The sequence below is a fragment of the Varanus komodoensis genome, unplaced genomic scaffold (assembly GCF_004798865.1).
Source record: "Varanus komodoensis strain SLA01 unplaced genomic scaffold, ASM479886v1 scaffold33, whole genome shotgun sequence".
In the NCBI taxonomy this organism is placed as follows: Eukaryota; Metazoa; Chordata; class Lepidosauria; order Squamata; family Varanidae; genus Varanus; species Varanus komodoensis.
This window is the reverse complement of record NW_025335817.1, coordinates 3,110,269-3,131,314: the sequence shown is the minus strand read 5'-3', so window position 1 is coordinate 3,131,314 and position 21,046 is coordinate 3,110,269. Positions and strand designations below refer to the sequence as shown.

The 21,046-nt window shown below is 44.5% G+C and overlaps 1 protein-coding gene across 8 annotated transcripts in view; it reads left to right on the top strand.

Annotated features, from left to right (window-relative positions):
• Positions 1 to 21,046, top strand: part of HERC1 (HECT and RLD domain containing E3 ubiquitin protein ligase family member 1) — a 78,897-nt gene that overhangs the window by 6,607 nt on the left and 51,244 nt on the right. For all 8 annotated transcript variants that reach the window (XM_044438641.1, XM_044438642.1, XM_044438646.1 and 5 more), the window contains 20 exons: positions 676 to 1,631; positions 4,068 to 4,163; positions 5,136 to 5,330; positions 5,561 to 5,872; positions 6,975 to 7,071; positions 7,907 to 8,050; positions 8,967 to 9,094; positions 9,434 to 9,578; positions 9,674 to 9,845; positions 10,388 to 10,522; positions 12,998 to 13,163; positions 13,806 to 13,931; positions 14,584 to 14,805; positions 15,422 to 15,574; positions 16,038 to 16,170; positions 17,225 to 17,416; positions 18,002 to 18,223; positions 19,545 to 19,718; positions 20,457 to 20,571; positions 20,662 to 20,782. In XM_044438641.1, coding sequence (XP_044294576.1) covers positions 702 to 1,631; positions 4,068 to 4,163; positions 5,136 to 5,330; positions 5,561 to 5,872; positions 6,975 to 7,071; positions 7,907 to 8,050; positions 8,967 to 9,094; positions 9,434 to 9,578; positions 9,674 to 9,845; positions 10,388 to 10,522; positions 12,998 to 13,163; positions 13,806 to 13,931; positions 14,584 to 14,805; positions 15,422 to 15,574; positions 16,038 to 16,170; positions 17,225 to 17,416; positions 18,002 to 18,223; positions 19,545 to 19,718; positions 20,457 to 20,571; positions 20,662 to 20,782 — 3,978 coding nt within the window. In that variant the 5' untranslated portion in view covers positions 676 to 701. Of the gene's footprint in view, positions 1 to 675; positions 1,632 to 4,067; positions 4,164 to 5,135; positions 5,331 to 5,560; positions 5,873 to 6,974; positions 7,072 to 7,906; positions 8,051 to 8,966; positions 9,095 to 9,433; positions 9,579 to 9,673; positions 9,846 to 10,387; positions 10,523 to 12,997; positions 13,164 to 13,805; positions 13,932 to 14,583; positions 14,806 to 15,421; positions 15,575 to 16,037; positions 16,171 to 17,224; positions 17,417 to 18,001; positions 18,224 to 19,544; positions 19,719 to 20,456; positions 20,572 to 20,661; positions 20,783 to 21,046 lie in introns of those variants that run through there.

Below are 21,046 nucleotides of genomic sequence, written 5' to 3'. Positions count from 1 at the left end.
TCTCATGCTTGTCTATTGGGTGGCATAAAAATGTAATAGATGAGATGAAATCTTCCTGGGCATGGCAGGAAAAAGAAATATGGGTGGCTTAACTAGGTAAACATAGCGGTCTGGAAGTTTCATATACCTAGACTAATATAATTTCCTCTGATGAAAAAAAGCTGTACCCTTAAGGTTAGCTCTTGATGAGTGTAAGGGATACTTCAACTTATATAGGAAGAACTTTATTCATGTGGTGCTATTTGTGGCTGAAGCTTATGAAAACTCCTCTAACTTATGAAAGCTGCCCTTATTGGTAAGTATTCTGACACCATGCCTGCTCTCCTTAACAGTGCAATGCCTTAAAAAAGTGTGAATATTAGTAGGGGGGCTGGTTGATTTTGGAGTGTTTATGGAAGTGGCTTTGGGTCAGTCCACATACACTGTCAAAATGGGTGGAATCAGCAGATTCTCCCAAAAACATGGATGGTGTCCATATGAGTCTAGCTCCAAACATCAATTCTTTGGAATGCCAAGAGATCAGTAAAGAAGAGATTTAATGTACTCTTTTTTAAACTGAACTTCAAATCAGCAGTAATTCACAATTTCTGGGCCTGAGTCCAGTGTGTATCTTCTTAAACTTGATTTTTTTGTACAGGCTTTTGTCATATTTCTCCCTTTCTTTTCATTTTCTAGGACTAATGGCGGATGAATAAGCAAACATGGCCACCATGGTTCCACCAGTGAAACTGAAATGGCTTGAACACTTAAACAGCTCTTGGATCACGGAAGATAGTGAATCCATTGCCACTAGAGAGGGAGTTGCAGTCTTGTATGCTAAATTAGTCAGTAATAAAGAAGTTGTACCATTGCCTCAACAAGTTCTCTGTCTCAAAGGGCCCCAGCTGCCAGATTTTGAGCGTGAGTCCTTATCAAGTGATGAGCAGGACCACTACCTGGATGCCCTTCTTAGCAGCCAGCTGGCTCTGGCTAAGATGGTTTGCTCAGACTCTCCATTCGCTGGAGCACTTCGCAAACGTTTGCTTGTGCTACAGAGGATTTTTTACGCACTTTCTAATAAATACCATGATAAAGGCAAAGTGAAGCAGCAGCAACATTCTCCAGAAAGCAGTTCTGGGTCAACAGACATCCATTCCGTCAGCGAGCGGCCAAGGTCGAGCACAGATGCGCTTATAGAAATGGGGGTCCGGACGGGACTGAGCTTGCTGTTTGCATTGCTGCGGCAAAGCTGGATGATGCCTACTTCAGGAACTGGGCTTAGCCTTTGCAATGATGTCATTCACACGGCAATAGAGGTCGTGAGCTCCTTGCCACCTCTGTCTCTAGCCAATGAAAGCAAAATCCCTCCCATGGGACTGGACTGCCTGTCTCAGGTAACCACATTTCTCAAAGGAGTAACGATTCCCAACTCCGGAGCAGATACGCTTGGACGAAGGCTAGCTTCTGAGCTGCTGCTTGGGCTGGCTGCTCAGCGGGGCTCGCTGCGATACCTCCTAGAATGGATTGAGATGGCACTAAGCGCTTCAGCCATGGTCAACTCAATGGAGAAAAACAAAATGCTGCAAACTCAAGAGGGGATGATCAGTTTTGATTGTTTCATGAATATATTGATGCAAATGAGGCGATCATTGGTATGTATGCAGCATGTGTATTTGAAATGAATTTCTTAATGGTCTAAGGATTGCCAGTGTTAATTACTGTTGCAGGTGTCACTGACATTAGTAGAAATTTTTCATTCTCTCTGCTTGGTAAATGGTGAATTATATTTGCCACCCCAGGAATATTAGAACAGTATCAGAAACATTTGAGAGAGTTTGGTTGTCCTGAGCTAAAGATGACGTGTATTTGAATGATTGTTTTAGCTCTGATTTCAATAATTCTGATTTGATAAAGCTATGTCAACAACAGCTTGTAACTGTGCCAGATATTTATAATTATTCAGCTTAAATAAAAAGTGCCAGAGAGATACTGTAATTCAGTAATGGGAGGTTTCAAGAGCTTTAAAAAGTTACCTGCTTGCAAGTTTTTTTTAGTGACATTTCTGCCCATCAGTTCTGTTTTACCTCATTTCAAGGAAAAAATGAAGGTAGACATACTTCATTTTATTGCAAAAAGTATACTTGTCCATTTGTGCTTGCTGTTCTTGTCATGATGTGTTTTCAACATCTAGCAAAATGAATCTTAATGTAAAAATGAAAGTAGTGGGGGCTCGGTTTATGCTTCCGTGTAGCCTGAAGTGCCTGATCCTGCCTAATCTTGGAAGCTAAGCAGGGGCAGGCCTGGGCAGAAGTGGGATGGGTGACTTGAGTGTGTGATTCTATGATTATTGCTGTCAACTGCCTAGAGAGCTTTGGCTATGGGCAGTATAAAAATGTAATAATAATAATAATGTTTTATGTTGGATTTTTCTTGCTTGGAAAGGCAGGAGACAGCAACTTGCAAGCCCTGCGTTTCTGTATCTTTTCTATGAGATACTGGCTGGGAGCAGCTCATGCAGGCCTTGTGTGTGTGATGAAGCAGGGAGCGTGATCACCCACATCTGCCAGATCACTCAGCACTTTCCCCCCAGATCCCGGCCTTTCTAGGGTCCTTGCTGGAAATAACCCTGACTTCAGTTTCACTGCCAGTGCGTGGGCAGGTGTAGGCATTGGGTAGGCAGGTAGAGTGAGCTGTGAAATTGTACCTGGGTAGCTCATAGTACTTGTTCTTAACCATCTTGATGAAGTTGTAATGAAGTGTTGCTGGTTGTAAACCAAAGAATGAGAATGCCCCAACAATCACACCCAACATTTTATTATTTTTAAACTACCCTGATCGAACCAAGGTATGTTTCTGTGTCACAGTTTTCACATACTTTGCCCTTACTGCAGGCTTTATACAAAATTGGGCGCCCCTATCTGTCCATTGCCTTTCTGCGCACACTGAGCTCAACCTGCAGAAAGTAAAGTCACTAGGTCAGGGGTCGGCAACCTTTAACACTCAAAGAGCCATTTGGACCCCTTTCCCACACAAAAGAAAACACCGGGAGCCACAAAACCCTTTTGACATCTAAAATGAAGATAACACTGCATATATCATTTTTTACCTTAATGTTATGTATATCATTATGATTTAGCTGCAGCTCTGTTCAGTCACTAAAAACTGTTATTTTTAATCTTACATTATAAACTAGTAGGACTCCTTTCATATATTTTGAATAGGAGAACAGCTTCGTGAAGAGTCAAAGTCAGTGCTAAAGGGCTGCATGCATTAAACAGCAAACCCCATAAGTTCATCAGCAGTAAAAGCAAATGAATTTACCCACGTATCATTAAACATTTGGTTTTCTTCAGAAACTTTTCTTTGATTTATCCATGGTTGGTCTACGGGGCATGGGGGGAGCTCACTAAATCCCTGCTGGCAGCCTTGTGCCGGAGATATAGGTGTGTTTAGTGACTGATCAGCAGATAAACAGTCAAGTGCTGTGAATTGTGACAGGTCCCAAGCGCAGCTTTTAACATTCAGAGGAAGGAGATTACACTGGGACAAAGAGAATATTTTCAGCAGCTTTTCGTGTAACATGAGAGCCTGCAGGAAGCTTGTTTAGCAGGGGAATGGAGCGATTTACTTAACTAGCTGATTTACTTAGCTAGCTAGCGCTGCGTCCGGAGTGGAGTGGAGTGTCGGGCAGATCAGCAGCAGAGGGGTTCAAGAGCCACGTACGGCTCCGGAGCTGCAGGTTGCCGATCCCTGCACTAGGTGATAATAGGCACATAGTGCTGGGCTTGGGAGCTGTGGGGCATGAAGGAATAATCGAAAAAATCCCAGTTTAGCCACAACCTCCTGGAGTGGCTTGAGGGTGGCCTTTCTGCTTGAGACTGACCTTAAGGGATGACTGTGAGGCTGTACATAGAATTAGTTGAGTGCTATATAAATACTTTGTTTGGCTGGTATTTTGAGGAAAATAAACTTTTGTTTTGATTGAGGGAAAAACTTGATTTCATGGAGGGTGAAATCTTTTTTATATACTTAAAGTGTGGCCAGTTCTGTTGCAATGATTGCTTCCTCTGTAATGCTTTTCCTTACAGGGATCGTCTGCTGATCGAAGCCAATGGAGGGAACCAACAAGGACATCTGACGGCTTGTGCTCTCTTTATGAGGCAGCTTTGTGGTTATTTGAGGAGGTATGGCCCTCCAGTCATTTTTTTCAGTTACCATTTAAAAAAAAATAGTTTTGCGTTCCTCTTGTTATATATTTCTTACTAATTTGGAAATATAAAAGTAGCAACTCTGAAGCTGCCCCAGGGACTGCATGTATTTTGATCCTGTTATTTTAATTTGGTAGTCACTTGAATTTCTTCCCTGCCTTTCCCAGTACTCAAAATGATGAACAGTAATAGAATAAAATGAAAAATTATTTATTTTATAAATAAAAATAGAATAAAAATATACACACTAGTGAAGTAAGTGTGTGTGTGTCTGCATGGATGGTAGCATGTATCTATACATAAAGTGACCCTGCATCAGCTTAACTTTGATGGCCCAGACAAAAGCAAGGCTTCGAAGAGAAATCAATTCCAGAGATTAAGGGGCAGCCCCAGAGAGCACTTCTCTGTAGTTCTTCCGTTTCGTTTTGGTGATCAGTCGGAGAATTGTCTTCAGGTGATGTGTTAGTGGCTGAAATAAAGAATAATGGCATACATTATGACAGTGTGACGTGGTAAACATGTTAGACCAGGGACCTGGGAGATCCACTCAGCCATGAAGCTTCTGGGGGATTTGGGGCCAATTACAATCCGCCTGATCTGCCTCACAGCCTGGTTGTTACCTAGTTAAAATGGAGCTATGTAAACTGCACTGGGTTCCCTACAGGAGGGGGAAAAGTCAGGTTAAAAATGCATGATAATAGTAATGTACATCCTGTGAAGGGGAGTGATAAATGCCATTTGATGAACGGGAAGTATGAAGCAGAAAGCTGGGCATCAATACCTGTAGTAGCACCTTAAGATACCCTGCTGGACCATGATACTTTGCTTCTATGATTGGGATTTGTGCATGTTGACTACAAACTGGGGTTAAGTTGATAACAAACCTAGAACAAGACTGCCGTGGACTGCTGCTTCTTCCGTTGCTGAATTGTCCCTTTACTGTGCTAGGTTTGTCGAATGGCCTCCGACTACTCCAGGACATGTGCAAGTCCGGACAGCATCCAGACGGGGGATGCCCCTCTTGTTTCTGAGACGTGTGAAGCGTATGTTTGGGGTAGCAACAGCAGCCACCAACTTGTGGAAGGGACACAGGAGAAAATCCTTCAGCCCAAGCTGGCCCCAAGCTTTTCTGATGCTCAGACAGTGAGTGTTTTGGGGGTGTTACGGGGCCGGGGAGGAGTCTGTGCAGGGAAAAGAAGAGAAAGATCTCAGTCTTGGATGCCTCTGAATATCTTCTTCAACCACTAAAAATATGCTCCTGGCAGTCCTGTGAACCCTGCTCTGCGTGAGGGTCTGTCTTTCGTGCTTACCTTAAGCACTGATTGTCAGTTCTAAATAATGTCTCATTTTCCTTAATCTTCTCCCAACGATAGATTGAAGCTGGCCAGTACTGTACCTTCGTAATATCTACAGATGGCTCCGTTCGTGCTTGTGGGAAAAACAGCTATGGCAGGCTAGGGCTGGGCGATTCCAACAATCAGTCCACTCTGAAAAAGCTGACGTTTGAGCCTCACAGATCCATCAAGAAGGTGTCGTCTTCAAAAGGCTCTGATGGCCACACGCTGGCGTTTACAACGGAAGGAGAGGTCTTCAGCTGGGGTGACGGAGACTATGGGAAACTGGGTCATGGAAATAGCACCACACAGAAATACCCAAAAGTTATCCAGGGCCCCTTGCAAGGAAAGGTATGTTCTACACAGGTACTGACTCTCTCTCTTTTTGCCTAAGCGACTTCATGGACCTATTTTTTTAAAATCTGTATTTTGGCTTTCCATCTGGTGGTTCAGGACATTGGGATGCCCTCTTCTTCATCCATCAGACAAACTTTTTGTTTTCTAATGGAAAGACATGACTGAGTTAGAAAGCGACTTCCACCTTTCTAGAGCTTCTACCTTGGTGGATAGTTGAAATGGCTGCCTAAGTCCAGGAGAGCCTTTTGGCATGAAGTGAGCTTCCTTTGCATTCAACCAAGCTGCAGTCTTACTAATTTCATTTTTTAAAGTATTTATTTATGGCTCTTCATCCCTCTCTTCCAAAGTAATTTACACAAATTACAGAGCACGACAAGAAATGCAAAGTAAAACTGCTGACTTTGTAGCTGTGGGGGCAACTGAGAAGTGTAGCATGAGATGTTTGCACATGAGACTTGCCAGTTGCACGGCCCAGGTGCTGGGAATGCCAGTGCCACCCGTGGCTATGAAGGTTTTGCTCTGCCGTGGCGCTCTGGTTCCCCAAGAACAGGAGTGAGGGCACGTGTTGAGTTCTGCTGCTCGGACTGCATCATGCAGAAATCTGTCTGGCGACTTTTACGCAAAATAAGGGTTTTGTGCTTAGGGTGGTTTTGCTGAATTTGATTTCAGAGTTGATTTGATTTCCTATATCATCTTCACCTAGTGTAACTTGTAGGGTTTTTTTTTTCCTTTTCAAATGTGTGCGTTTAAGCCAAACAAGAATTAGATGGCAAAATCGAGTCTTTCATTCAGGTCATTTCAGGTCATTCTCAGGTAATAAAAATTGATGTGGGATTAAAAAAAAAAAAAGAATTATGAGGGACTCGGCTGCTTTCTTTGTTACTGAACATGTAGTGGGACTGAGTGAAAATAGTGCTGTGAGCATCACTGAGTGTGTGGTACTTGTCATGTGAAGAGTGCCTTGGTGCCAGTGGAGGTCACTGAGGAAGGGAGCAACGAAGAAGGTCTCCGTGTGTATCCATTGTTGGCAGTTGCCTTTCCAACAGCAGTTGAACGATCATTGTTCCTCTTGATCTCCTCTTTGCCTGCCTTGCAGGTGGTGGTGTGCGTATCAGCTGGATACCGTCACAGCGCTGCTGTGACAGAAGATGGTGAACTGTATACTTGGGGAGAAGGAGATTTTGGTAGACTAGGTAATGAAAGCTATTTCCTAAACACTGTTCTGAAACGCCGTCCTGGCACTTTAAAAAAATACAGTTAGTAATTTATCGAAGGAAAGTGTAACTTAAAAGGAAAACGCAATGATTGAAATAGCACCAACTCAGCTTTAGTGTAAACTTCTCACCAACCCATTTGTCAAAACTGCATAATAGTAAAACACATTTTGATATAATAATATATTGAACTGCTCACCAGCTAGTGGGTTACTTTTAACTACAATAATTGTGATAGAAAGTCATCTGCCTTAGTATCCATTCATTCTCCAAGCAGTCCATCTATTCTAGGACTCTTATTCTTAGTTCAGTTTTCATTGGGGTTAAAACCTCCTTGGATAACACCTATATTCCAATATTCTTGGTTATCAGCTTTGTTCTGTTTAAATGGAACTCCATCTCAGACTTCATGTATGTGTTCTTTCAAATTATTGCTTGAAATATGTATCCGAATGATATACTTAATCTGTCCTTCTCTTACTTCTCCTGTCATTTCAACTCAATTCATTGTGCGGGTTTGCCCAGCACACTATGCCACGGTTTAAGAAAACCATTCAGCAAATAGTGTGTTTTACTTGCACTGACTCAAATGTTTGCTGGACTATTTGAAGCATGATACTTTAACCTTTGCTGACTTGCAGTATTCGAGAAATGTACTTCCTCTGCCCACCCAAAGGTTCCATGGCAGTAGAAGGGAGGAATGTATTGATTTATAGCAGATCTACAAATCCGATTTTTAGGATAGTTTTGCATTAAGTACAAGGAACAAAGATGCGAAGGAAACCTTCAACATAACTGTATTTACTTTTCTTAGGTCACGGTGATAGCAACAGCCGTAACATTCCAACTTTAGTAAAAGATATTAGCAATGTTGGAGAGGTTTCCTGTGGCAGCTCGCATACCATAGCTTTATCCAAAGATGGGCGAACCGTTTGGTCATTTGGAGGAGGAGATAATGGTAATGGCGCTGTACTGTGACTGTACTGAGTTTTGTCTGTTGGGAATGAACAAGGGAATCTAGTTCTGCCCTTCTGCCTTGCTTTAAAGCTCAGGAAAAGCCTGAAGATGCGTATGGATGGTCTGCATCTTTCCAGGCCAGGCCTGATCCTGCTTCAGTTGCATGCTCCCCCCCCCCCCCCCGCTTTGGTGCTTGCTGACTTTGGCATGGAGGTCCTGGCTTACCTTAAGACAAGGTTCCTTAGTATGCTCAGGTTTGCCAAAGTCGGGTCTCTGCCTTGATGTCACCAGAATCAGACTGTGCCTCATTCATTTATGTACTGTATTTACTTACTATTTTATTCATTGCATTTCTGTGCCTCCCAGTAGCTGAAGCACTCTGGGCAGCTTACAACAGTTATTCTGTTTTATTAAGCCAGAGATTCCCACCATGGGCAAGGGAGGGTTCTGCATTTTTCAGCTCTGGATGCAAGAGATAACTCTGGCGTAATGCAAGCCAGGGGCGGGGAGGAGCACGTGGGCCTGGTGCTCAGCCAAGTCTTCAGGCACCATTGTTGCTGTGCCATTTGATGGTGCATATATGGCTGAGCTGGAATGGTCTTTATGTGACTTGATGGGAAGCAAAGCACAAGGAGGTTGGTGGGTGAACAACTCCGCTAGAATATTCTTCCCTTGTTTACTGCATTGTGGCTTCCTGCTTAGGGCTGGCCTGGTGGCTTCCTCTCCCGCTGGTGCTGAGGTGGCTGGTGTCCTCTGAGTTTACCGGCCTCTGGGAATGCTTGTGAGAGCTGTTTAGATTTGTGGATTGTCTCTTTAATATGTAAAACACAACGTTCTAAGAGTTCCTATCCTGAGATGTATTTAAGATGTATTTAAAATTTCCTCTGATGTTGTTCCCTTGTGTGTGATCCCAACAGGCAAACTTGGCCATGGTGACACCAACAGAGTATATAAACCCAAAGTTATAGAAGCCCTACAGGGAATGTTCATACGGAAAGTTTGTGCTGGAAGCCAGTCATCACTGGCTCTAACGTCAACAGGGCAGGTAAGCCAGAAGCAGCTTTACAAAAAATACAGAAAAGTTATTAGCTCAGAAGTAACTGTTTGAACCAGGGCAAATTAATTAGTTTCCCACCAACAGCCTGGGAAAAGAGAAAGTTCATTCAGTTTGCCAAACTTTTCCTGCCTGCTTGCCGTAGAATATTTGCAACTTGGCAAGAAGTGTTTTGTATTCGCTCAGTCCCTGTGTCTTCAGCTTCATAGCACGGGTGGTGGACTTTTCTTTCAAGGGCCTCATTCTCTGGTGGAGAATCCACTGGGGGCCAGGTGGCGGCAGCTGCTCTCGCACTCTCAGCACTGAGATGATCTGTGTCTTTTGATCTAGGTCTATGCCTGGGGCTGTGGGGCATGCCTGGGATGCGGTTCCTCAGAAGCCACCGCTCTCCGGCCAAAACTAACCGAAGAGTTGGCTGCGACTCGGATAGTGGACATTTCCATTGGGGACAGCCACTGCTTGGCGCTTTCCCACGGTACGAGCCAGCACATAAATTACAGTAATGCTGACACTGATTTGCACACAGGGTGGCAACGGTGCAAAAATTGTTATTTTTGGTTTCTCTTTTAGATAATGAAGTTTATGCTTGGGGTAACAATTCCATGGGACAGTGTGGGCAGGGGAATGCCACGGGTCCCATTACTAAACCAAAGAAAGTGAGTGGCTTGGATGGAGTTGCAATTCAGCAGATTTCAGCTGGAACATCCCATAGTCTTGCCTGGACAGCCCTTCCCAGAGACAGGTAAGTGACTGTATTTTTTTTTTTAAATGTTGTGCTTGCACATACCTAACTGGCATTTGATCATAATACCTCTTAAAAATAGTTCCCCTGGATGTTTTTCTGTGTTGTCCCTTTTTCTCTGGCGGCTCTTCTTCCCCACAAGGGACCTTGTTTGATTTTCAAAAAGTGTGTGTGCTTTTATACCTCCTTAGTTACCAGTATCTCCCAGCGCTACACCACGCCTCGAGTTGCTTGCATCAGCCCTTTTGCCTGCCTGCTGCACGAACAGCAGCAGGGCCCTGTGCTTTGCAGTGCCCTTATGCCCCATTTATTTAGCAAGGGAAGACTCTCAACTCACCCCATGGAAGGGGGGGTTAAAGGAAGAATTAAAAGGGCTCTTGACTTGCATCACATGTGGGTGGTTGGTTTTGGAGCACTGTGTTATGTACCAGATACCCCCTTTTTTATCTGACTTGGCAGGAAGACCCTGTTCTGTTCTTAATGAGTCATTATGGTGATTTTGTGGATTTTTTTCTTGATGACTTCCTTCTGTTTGATTGCAGACAAGTAGTTGCCTGGCACAGACCTTACTGTGTGGATCTTGAAGAAAGCACCTTTTCCCATCTCCGCTCATTTCTCGAGCAGTACTGCGACAAAATTAATAGTGAGATTCCTCCTCTTCCTTTCCCCTCCTCAAGGTATTGATTGCTGAGGGATGTGTAGAATCTGGTTGATTTTAAATTCTCTGCCTTGGCTATTATGGTGTGCTATGGCACAAGCGCACAGGGACGTGGCTTGCATTGTGAGGACTAGAGCTCATGCTAACGATTTAGCTACCTTGAAATGAACTGGCCTGCTTGTGCTTTTAGCATTGGGGGAAAAAAATCCATAACTGTAGAGAACAGGGCAAACCTGAAGTAATTCCATCGAGGGTTGTGTTGTGGTTCATGTGACAGGAGGCACTTTGTATGTAATAAAGAAATTGAAGATTAAAGACACGTAATCTCTTTCAAGAGCCAGATGTCATCTTTCTGAGACTAGCATCACTGTTGTTCTACCAGGGCAGATTATATGTCCGTCTATCCCAGCACTGTGTGCTCTGACCTGCAGGCTTTCCATGGCCTTAGACCGAGGTGGGGTTTTCCTGGCCCTTGGGACCCAGTTGCTTGGACTGGAGATGTTCCCAGGGATTAAACTGGGATGTTCTGCACACAAGGTCTAGCTGTAGTCCCCAGTTCTCTGAGATTGTTTCGTGGTCTGCTTAGGTGGTTGGAGAGACCTCACTAAGGACATCTCCTGGTGCAGAGTAATTTATGCTTTGTATTTATTTTTAAATGTATATTTTGCTTTTCTTAAAAAAAAAGTCAGTGCAGTCTGAGATCTTTAGACCAAGGTATCTGAGGAGTTTCACCTCTGAGGTCATAGGCAGAGATGCAACCTCGGAGCTGAAAATCCTCACTTGGAACATCACCCCTGCTCTTCTCCCAGCCCCCTTGGAAGGTTTCAGGGCAGCTGCTCTTCCAAGGAGGAAGAGGGCCAAGAGAGCAAACAGGTGCATGCTGGGGAGGGAGCACTAGCAGTAGGGTCTGCAGACCCCCAAAGCCCCTCAAGCCTTGGCCATGCCCTTGGCAGCATGATTCTGCGGGATGGGCTTAGAGGCTCAGCAGGGTAGCGGATACCTGGAAGGGTTCCATCTGGTGGTTGGCGGTGGATTGCATCTTCCAGCTTCTTACAAAAAGTTCTAAGACCACAGAAACACAGCAATGTCATCAAAGAGCGCAGAAGCCATTTTTTAAAAAACGCCGTTTCAGCAGAGAAGCTCGGAGTAAACTCTGTCAGCTGAAATTCTTGCCGAGGAACGTGGAGTAAACTCTACTCCTTGCCAGTCATCTGGTTGCAAAACCAGGGCTGTACTGCTTGGACACAGACTTATGTCCTGCTACAGCTCTCTTGCCAGATTTCGTTCCGATGGTGAGAAGTCAGTCTCTCTTTCTCGTCTCTCACCCTGGCTTTCTCTTTGATTTATGGATTTCTGGGGAAAGCTGACAGGACTCTCTGCTGACTTCATGTTACCAACAGGAGAACTTCAGCTGGTTTCTGTTTTTGATGTGTCATCCACATGTAACAAAATCCACATGTTAGCATTTTTTTTGTGTGTGTGTGGGGAGCAACTCCCTGTATTCCTGCCTTCAATTTTGGTTGGTTGAAGCAAAGGATTGCATATCCCGAAACATCCTGCATGTTATTTATTTAGATTTCTATTTCCACCTTTTCTCTTTTTTAATGAATGCAAAACTGCTTGCACTGTCACTTCCCTCCTCCTGCTCTCAATCTTACTCCCCGAGCAACAACCCGGTGAGGTAGGCGGGGTTGAGAGTTTGTGACTGGCCCCAAATCACCCAGCTGGCTCCATGTCTGAGCTGAATGAGGACTAAAACCCTGATTGCTTTGAGTCCAAGATCCACCCTCTTAACCAGTACACCGCACTGGCTGTCAGAAGACGTAGTGACTCTAAGGTCAAGGTTTTTAAGCTGTGCTCCTATACACATTTATGTGGGAGAAAATCCTAGTGAACTCAGCATTTTAAATTGTGCTGCTTCGTTTTACACTTCCTCAAGTATCTCGCAACATATAACTAGTACAATGATCATTTAAAAAGTTAAATTACATTTTTAGATTATTTTTATCCTGCTTTTCTGTCCTAAGAAAACATGAAATATCATAAATACTAAAAAAAAAACCCCTCCCAATAAACCAGCCTTCCAAAACCTGATGCCCTCCAGATATGTCAAACTACAACTCCTGTCATCTGTGACAAGCATGTGCTGATTCTGAAAGAGTCAGATAAGACCAAATCCCAAAGAGCAGACCGAAAACAGCATAATGACAAAAACTTGTACCAAAAGTGTGCTGAACCAAAAAGTCTCCTGGAGGTACTTGAGTTTCAGAAAAGAAGGGGTCTTAAGTCACGGAAAGGCATTCTGCAGTCTCAGAGCTGCCACTGAGGCCTCCGTTCTAGTTTGGCTTGTTGTCACTCTGGGTCGCAAGCCTCTTTCTGGTATAATCAACTTTATGTTAGAACTATTGGTCAGGAGGAGAAGAAAGAACTGAAGGAGAGAAAGAACTGAGCATAGCCAGTGTGCTTGGGTTGATAGCAGCATTGTCTTTTTCAGAGAGCATCGCAATTTCCTGAAGTTGTGCCTGAAGTTACTCTCTAACCACCTTGCTCTCGCGTTGGCTGGTGGAGTAGCTACAAGCATTCTTGGGAGGCAAGCTGGTCCCCTTCGGAATTTATTGTTTCGATTGATGGACTCTTCTGTCCCAGATGAAATACAAGAAGTGAGTATCTGAAGTTTCCTGGCATGTGCCCCACTCATTTGAACTGGGAAGGCAGTATGAAAACGTGGCCCTGAGAAGCTCTCATTAGAAGTCCACTGCAGGTCCTCTGGCTGGTTTGATGAGCGTTCTGTCTCACGCTGAACTTCGCCTCATCGTGCCAATGGGCTCGCCAGCTGATCCCATCCGCAAACAAGATGGTGGGATCTGAATACTTGAGGAATCCCAGAGCTTGCTAAATTGTGAAACATGTTATAAACCCAATCCCAAAATAAACTCCTCGCTCCAAATTCCTTATATGTGTGACTTATATGTGCTGGCCCTTGTGGAGATGGGAGCAGGGAGGAAGTGAATGTGTGTTCAGCGTCGCATGGCAGTTCATGTACCCACAGCCGCTCCGTTAATCTAGCTGTTCCCGAGCCGCTGGGAACTGGGTGGACCTAGAACGCTGAAGCTGTGGGGGATTGCGGAGGGCACTTTCAAATAGCACCTTGAAACCCATGCTATGGGTGTGCTCAGTGTTGTTGGGAGGGTGGGGGGATGCATTAGAGAGCAATAAATTCAAAATACGTTAAGTGAAATATATAAAAACCGCTTCCAAGGTTAAACTGAAATGTTTACAATAAGCTCTTGTTCCAATTTTAGGTTGTGATTGAGACTCTGTCAGTTGGTGCAACCATGCTGCTGCCGCCTTTGAGAGAGAGAATGGAGTTGCTGCACTCGCTTCTCCCCCAAGGTCCAGACAGATGGGAGAGCTTATCAAAAGGGCAGGTAAACCATCTCCTGGGATCCACATTTGCATCCATAGGTGCATGCGGAACAGTTTCAGTGTTGTGCCATGACAGAGGGTAATTTAAGGTTACTTTTGGAAGGCCCAGCAATATTTTTCCTCAATTTGAAAGCATTTTATTTTAAGAGACTGTTGCTTTAAATCGTTATCTGTTGCGCACAAGCACTGCAGGGGTAGACCTCTTTCTAGGCACGCGTGTCTGCAGAATGCATTTCGGTGCTGTGGATGGGCTGTGGTGGACTGCATTGTCATGTGGTGGTGTCATGTTATATTTTCTGAATCCATAGCAAAGTTATTGAATGGCTGAATTAGTTTAATAGTGTTGTTATTAAATTACTGTATACTAAGAATGCCGTGGAAGTAAAGGTGCAATCACCAGTGTTGATACCTCACTCAAGTAAAGATGCCAATGCTCATGCTTTTGAAAGTAATATGCAAATTATGTTAATTGCATTCAGTGGCTACGGGTACATGAATAAGTATCCTGCAGCTTGATTGTGTTTCATTCTGGCCCTCAGTCGTGAATGAGTCACCTTGCCCACATTAAACCGTTTTCCATTTTGATTTATTACCCTGGGATTCTTGCCTGAAGAATCTGGAGTGAAGAAGACGGCCTTTCCTTTCTCCCTTTAGAGAATGCAGCTGGATATTATCCTGACGAGTCTGCAGGACCATACTCATGTAGCCTCCTTGCTCGGGTACAGCTCACCATCTGACACCACGGATATTTCCTCTCTCTGTATTGCCTATGGAAATATTTCCGATCCAGCATACGGTGCCCAGAGTAACCATCCAGACACTCATCTGGCTGAAATTCTAATGAAGACACTTCTGCGTAATTTGGGGTTTTATACTGTAAGTTTGCAGCTTGACTGTATTACCAAATACCTATCAGCATAGAATAAGTTAATACTGCAAACTTGAGCTGAGCTGGATTAGGCGGGGGGCCTGTAAATTTTTCTCTCTTAGAAATGTCCTTCTTTTACCAACTGATCAAATGGGGATTGTGAATAGAGTAACTGTGATCACCCGCTAACTCAGCCAAGAGCGAAGGCTTGAAATGATTGCCCTCATTCTGAATTGGCTTTGTGACATTGCTATATACAGCTATATTGGACTAGGGAATGTTGTGATATCACCTCACTCACAACATAATTATGGATTGGCTGGGATCTTGTTTCCAGCAAGGGAGCAGTAATGCCTTTTTACTTACAGAAGTTTCCTAGTCTGGTCCTCTTTTAGAAAATGTGTATTAGCAGGACAGATTTCTGACCCACCTCCCTCAGCTTGTTCGAATAAAAATTGAAAAACTGCCAACTAACACTGGAATTTACTCACAAGCTACTAATAGCTGTAAAAATATAACTGATATGTTTCTGGGCAGGGAGGCCCAGGCTGGATTAGCACTCAGATAAAAGAAGTGAGGGAGATGTTGAGGAAAACTCATGCCTTGAATCTTTTGCCCCTCCAGGATCAGGCCTTTGGAGAGCTGGAAAAGAATAGTGACAAGTTTTTACTTGGAACGTCATCCTCGGAAAACAGCCAGCCTGCTCACCTGCACGAGCTGCTGTGCTCCCTGCAGAAACAGCTTCTGGCATACTGTCACAGCAGCAGCGTGGGCGAGGTGAGTGCTGCGGCTTTCCGTGCACCTCGATATGCCCGCTTTATCTGCAGGAAGTGGGACCACGGAGGACCCTCCCTCTGTTAGGCACCTTTTTGAGATGCCCTCTCCTGTGGACGACAGTGCTAATTCCCTCTCTTTCCCAAGTGCAGAGGTGGGTGCCGTTGCCTGCACGGGCAAAACGGCACCATCCATTCAGGGGGGAAGGTGTCAGTGCGTCTGTGGCTTGCCAGAGTGTGCAGGCAGCCCTGAGGGGGCAGATCTTTCCCTTGTGCTCCGTGAGCCTTGTCTGCTGGCTGGTGGGTGGACAGAAGAAGTTGGGCGAGGGGGTAGGAGTGGGGCGGAATGGAGTACCCTGGAGAAGGGCATGGCTGGCTGACCGAAACAGTGGACGGGGTACTTTGCCCTGCAACCGTTCGTTTAAGGTCTTACTTGTGATGCATCTTTGGATATCGCTTCTTTGCAGAACTCAAGTAGTGTAGCGCTCCTGCACAAGCATCTCCAGCTTCTGCTGCCTCATGCTACGGATATCTATTCCCGCTCTGCTGCGCTGCTGAAGGAGAGTCCTTGGAATGGTAGCGTTGGGGAAAAGCTGCGAGGTTTGTGCTGCTTATCAGATTGTGTCTAAAAGGAGGAACCGTAGCTGAAGAACTGGGCAAGCTAAAGAGTGTCTCTGCTTTTCAGTTTTTCTTCTAATTTCCCCCTTTCCTTAGAAGTTTGAATCCATTTATTTGGATGTGTTTCCACCATCAAAAATTGTGGCACTGGACAAAACTTAAAAGAAATAGAAACAAATTGGAATATCTATTTATTTTCAAGACTTCCTTCCATTTTTTCACTGCTAAATGAAGTGCTTAAGTTGGCCAACACCAGGCAGTCCCCGGGTTATGAATGTCTGAGTTACAAACAATCCGTACTTACAAACAAACTGCCATAAAGCCTATTAATTAAAAAATTAAAGTTAAAAGCATTCTGTGGGAAACCCTCATCACCATAGAGAGAGAGGGAGGTCTCCAAAGCATGCCTTCCTGTCCTGCCCATCCTGAGGGAAATCTCTCTAGCTCTTCTTTCCTTCAAAGAGGGATGCATGGGTGAGTTTAGACCGGGGGTGAGGCCATTGAGAGGGGTGGTTTTTCCATTACCACAGAATGGAATGTGAGGGGCCAGCCATGCATGTTCTGACTTGTATACAATTCCATTTACAAACAATTCCCCATTTGCAACCCAGGGACTGCCTGTGCAACAAAAGCAGTAGATAAAATCACAGTAAAAATCAATAGGCATGAGCTGCAATGAATTGAGAAAAGAAGCCAGAGGGAAACTGATGATGATGATGTAATAAATAATAAAGCAGCAGGATCCAAGCAAAAGTTTTCATTAGCCGCGACTTGTCCAAGCTTTCGCACGGTCAGTCAGTGCACTGCCAAGGATAGATAGATATATTTGCTTGGACTGGCTGTGAGGCGTTCTTTCTAAATTAAAACCTCAGTTTTCAGGTTTTATTGTAGTGTTGTCACTTTGCGATAAATAAGTGGGTTTTGGGTTGCAGTTTGGGCACTTGGTCTCTAAAAGGTTCGCCATCACTGGTTGATAAGGTGCCACACCATTCTAGCAAAATCCAGAAATTAGATTTTGTTCTTCTTCCCTTTGCAGATGTAATTTACGTGTCTGCCGCAGGAAGCATGCTTTGCCAGATTGTGAATTCCCTGCTGTTGCTGCCCGTGTCAGTCGCGCAGCCTTTGCTGAGCTTCCTGCTGGATCTGCTGCCCCCTCTGGACTGCCTCAATCGGTTGCTGCCAGCTGCTGTACTTCTAGAAGACCAGGAGCTGCAGTGGCCTCTTCATGGTAAGGCCGTGCCAGCAACCCTTGGCAAAACGGAGGCATTGCAGAGCGTGAGCCCACTGCTCCCCTCCTCTTTCCCTCCCTAATGGATAATATTTTGATTAAGTGAAAGGCTGGGACAGCGTTGGAAAGACATTCAGGGTGCATGGGAGGAGGATGGTGTCATCTGACATATGAGTGAATGGAGCTTGGCAATTGTGCCTGCAATGCTTTGCCAGGAAGCATCCCTAATATGCTGTGCTTTAAAACACTCTGGGAGCTATTTTTGCCTCTTTGAGAAACTCTAAGGGAGCTGCAGTAAGCTTTATTCCCCAGAAACTTTCTTTTGCTGAACTAGTACCCCTGAAATGGGCACTGCCGAGCAGGTCATGCCTCCTCAGATTTGTTCTGTTCATAGGATCCTCACTCATCTCAGTGGAAGAAACGGGGTGTGTGTGAACGTACTTGCGGGGTGGATCCGTCCCCTGAAGCAGGTGGGGAAGTCTGTGCCAATCTTCCGTGCTTGGGAACCCATCACCGGACCCGGCCAGACTTGTGCACTCCAAAACAGCCTCGGCACAGAGAGTAATGTTGGCTTGACCTTTCCAGGTGGAACCGAGCTGGTGGATCCCGCTGGCGTGCCCTTGCCCCAGCCTGCCCAGTCCTGGGTGTGGCTGGTCGACCTTGAGAGAACTGTGGCTCTGTTGATTGGACGCTGCCTGGGAGGGATGCTTCAGGGGTCTCCAGTGTCTCCCGAGGAGCAAGACACCGCTTTCTGGTTGAAAACACCCCTGTTCAGTGATGGAGTTGAAATGGATATTCCACAATTAGGTAACGGTCCTGAATGTGCTGTCAGTGTACAGGTACATTGGCACAGCTGTAAGTACATTGTGGGTGTTGGTTTGTGAGGACAGAATTCCCGTCCTGCTGGGTCTGGTGGGCTCGTGTCCTGTAGCCCAGTGGCAACCAGAAGCCCCCCGAGAAATTTGCAGGGAGGCCATAATGGAGGCTGGTTCCTTCATATTTGGTAGCCAGGCATGTATCGCTTCTGCCAAATGCACTGCTTTGTGGGGAATGATAAAGAAGAGCCGTGACGTCTCCTCCAGGAATTTTCCCTGTCCTGTGTAGTTCTTGTTAAATAGGTTTCTGTGTAAGATAAATAAATAAATAGCACATTCCTGGCCGTTTTTGCTGGTAGGAAGGCCAAAAACCCTTCTGAAGAGCCTCCCTTCTTCTGCAGGAAGGAACTCTCACACTGTGCCCCTCCTTTGCTTCCTCCCGTGGTGTGGTGGTCTCCAGGCCAGTGTATGAAAATGCAGTGTAATACCTGGGGTGGGATATACAGCTGTTTTGATACAGGTCTAAAATCCCCAGCATGACACAGCCAGCTATGATGATGGGGGATGCTAGGGGTTGCAGGCCCTTTTCTGTCCAAACATGCATAAGATTCGACCTTGCTCTTCTAAAAGGCCCAACGTAATTCGGAGCAAATTTACTAAAACATACACGAAATAGTTGAATGAATTACGATTTTACAGCAGTTTGCTCGTGAATGCTGCCTCTTTGGAAGCATAAGTATTTTACCTGCTTTGGAAGATTTCATGAAACCGCTTTCTTTTACTGGGCTCCAGGTTTCCACTGTTTTTAGAAGCGTATGTTATTTCATTGTTAGGGGCAGCACAGATGTTTTTATTGTATTCCTTGTGGAATTGAAACTTTATGGTTTTAAAATGGTATTTATACTGGTTTAGTACTAGAGAAAGATGATGTATGAGGACTTTTCCCCTTACATATGCTGCACAGCAAACACATCTTCATACCTAAATTAAATAGCCAAGATTACACCATTCACACTCAAAAAGGAAGTACTGGCAAGCTCAGGGGAGACCTAAGGTTTGCAATAGTACAGTAAAGTGTGTGTGTGTGTGTGAACCCTAAAGATGGGGACCTCAAAAGTGCACACTGAGGACTGTTAAGTGGCCACAGGACACTTGAGTGTCTTGCAGTGGGGAGAGAGGAATGGCATATTTTGGAAAGGAAATGCCTGGCTGGAACCTTGAACAGAAGCCCCGTGCATCATACTGTTTTGTTTTTGCTCTCACCCATATAAATAAGCGATGGCACAAACACCTGACTTTCCACATTATTTTAGATAAGTCCATGAGCTCTCTGTTGGAAGTGGCACTCTCTGGAAATGAAGAACAGAAGCCGTTTGATTACAGGTTGCGCCCGGAAATCTCAGTCTTTGTAGATTTGGCCTTGGGGTGTGCAAAGGAGCCTGCGCGCAGCCTCTGGATCAGCCTGCAGGACTATGCCGTCAGCAAAGGTAGGCTCTCGGCAGGAAGAGCGGCCGGCAGAGCGGGCAACAGGCGTAGGAGTTGCTTGTGCTTAACTTTAATTTTGCTTATTTCAATTCAGTTTTAAGTTCGTAGCCCTAAGTCATCTCAGTATAATGGAAAAGAAATGCCCAGAATATTACAAAAGTGAATGGGCACAGTAAACATAGGTATAAGAAAATGACTAATTCTTCAGAGCTGACAAACAAAAGTGTATGTATAAAATCCCCTGATACTTCTCTCCACCTTTTATACATTTCTGTTAACCGTAGAGAGCATTATGCTTATAGACAGCTTTCATACAAATTTAATAAAAAACAAATAAAACCAGAAATAGAACATACAAGGCTAAAATTGAAACACATAAATAATCAAGTTTCTCTAATGCAACATACTTGCATTTTATTTCAACTTATTACCTAATGCTATTAGCATCTTCTTTTTTTAAATGAACAGTCAGCAAGTTTATTTCTTAATCTATTCTAGCTATCTTGATTGTTTGGTAAATTAGCTGTCGATTAGTTAGGGCTAGTTAAAAGTCATGAACTGAGCAATTTTTTAAGCAAAAGAAAATAGCAATGATTTGCAAGAAAGGATGTGTCCTGTGTATCTTGCCATACTGACATACAGTTGACAATAGTAAAGCCAACTCTTAGTTGTTGACTTTTGATGCTGTTTTGTTTTACTTCTGATAATTCTGTCCTTCCTGTCTCTTGCTTCCCTTTCAGATTGGGACAGTGCAACCTTAAGTAGTGAGTCGCTTTTGGATACTGTTTCTAGATTTGTTCTTGCTGCCCTCCTGAAACACACAAATTTACTCAGTCAAGCAAGTGGTGAGAGCAGGCAAGTGCCCAGGAAGCATCTCAAGGCATTTATCTTGCGTTTCTGCTGATTGCCTGCCCTCAGATCCTGTGGAACTTTTCTGTCTTCTAGGTACCAGCCTGGCAAAGCATTAGTGGAAGTGTATCGGTGTGTATATAAAGTTCGGAGCCGTTTGCTTGCTTGCAAGAACATGGAACTTATTCAGACCAGGTCGTCCTCAAGAGACAGATGGGTGAGGCTGAAAATCACCACCTTAGCTCCGCTTCCTTATGTAGTGAAAGAGCTGTGTTTTAACATGCAAGACTGCTGAGGTGGATTGTTTGTGTGAGAAGGAACCTCATATTAGGATTTGCCTTTGTTTTGCTAGTTTCAAATCATGTTTAAATGAGGTGTTGATCAGAAATATTAGGCTGAGTCTCTTCTTTCTGAGCTGTGAGCTTTTTATATTGATTCATGTTGTTTCACATCTAGACTACCCATGGTTTAAACAGCCCAT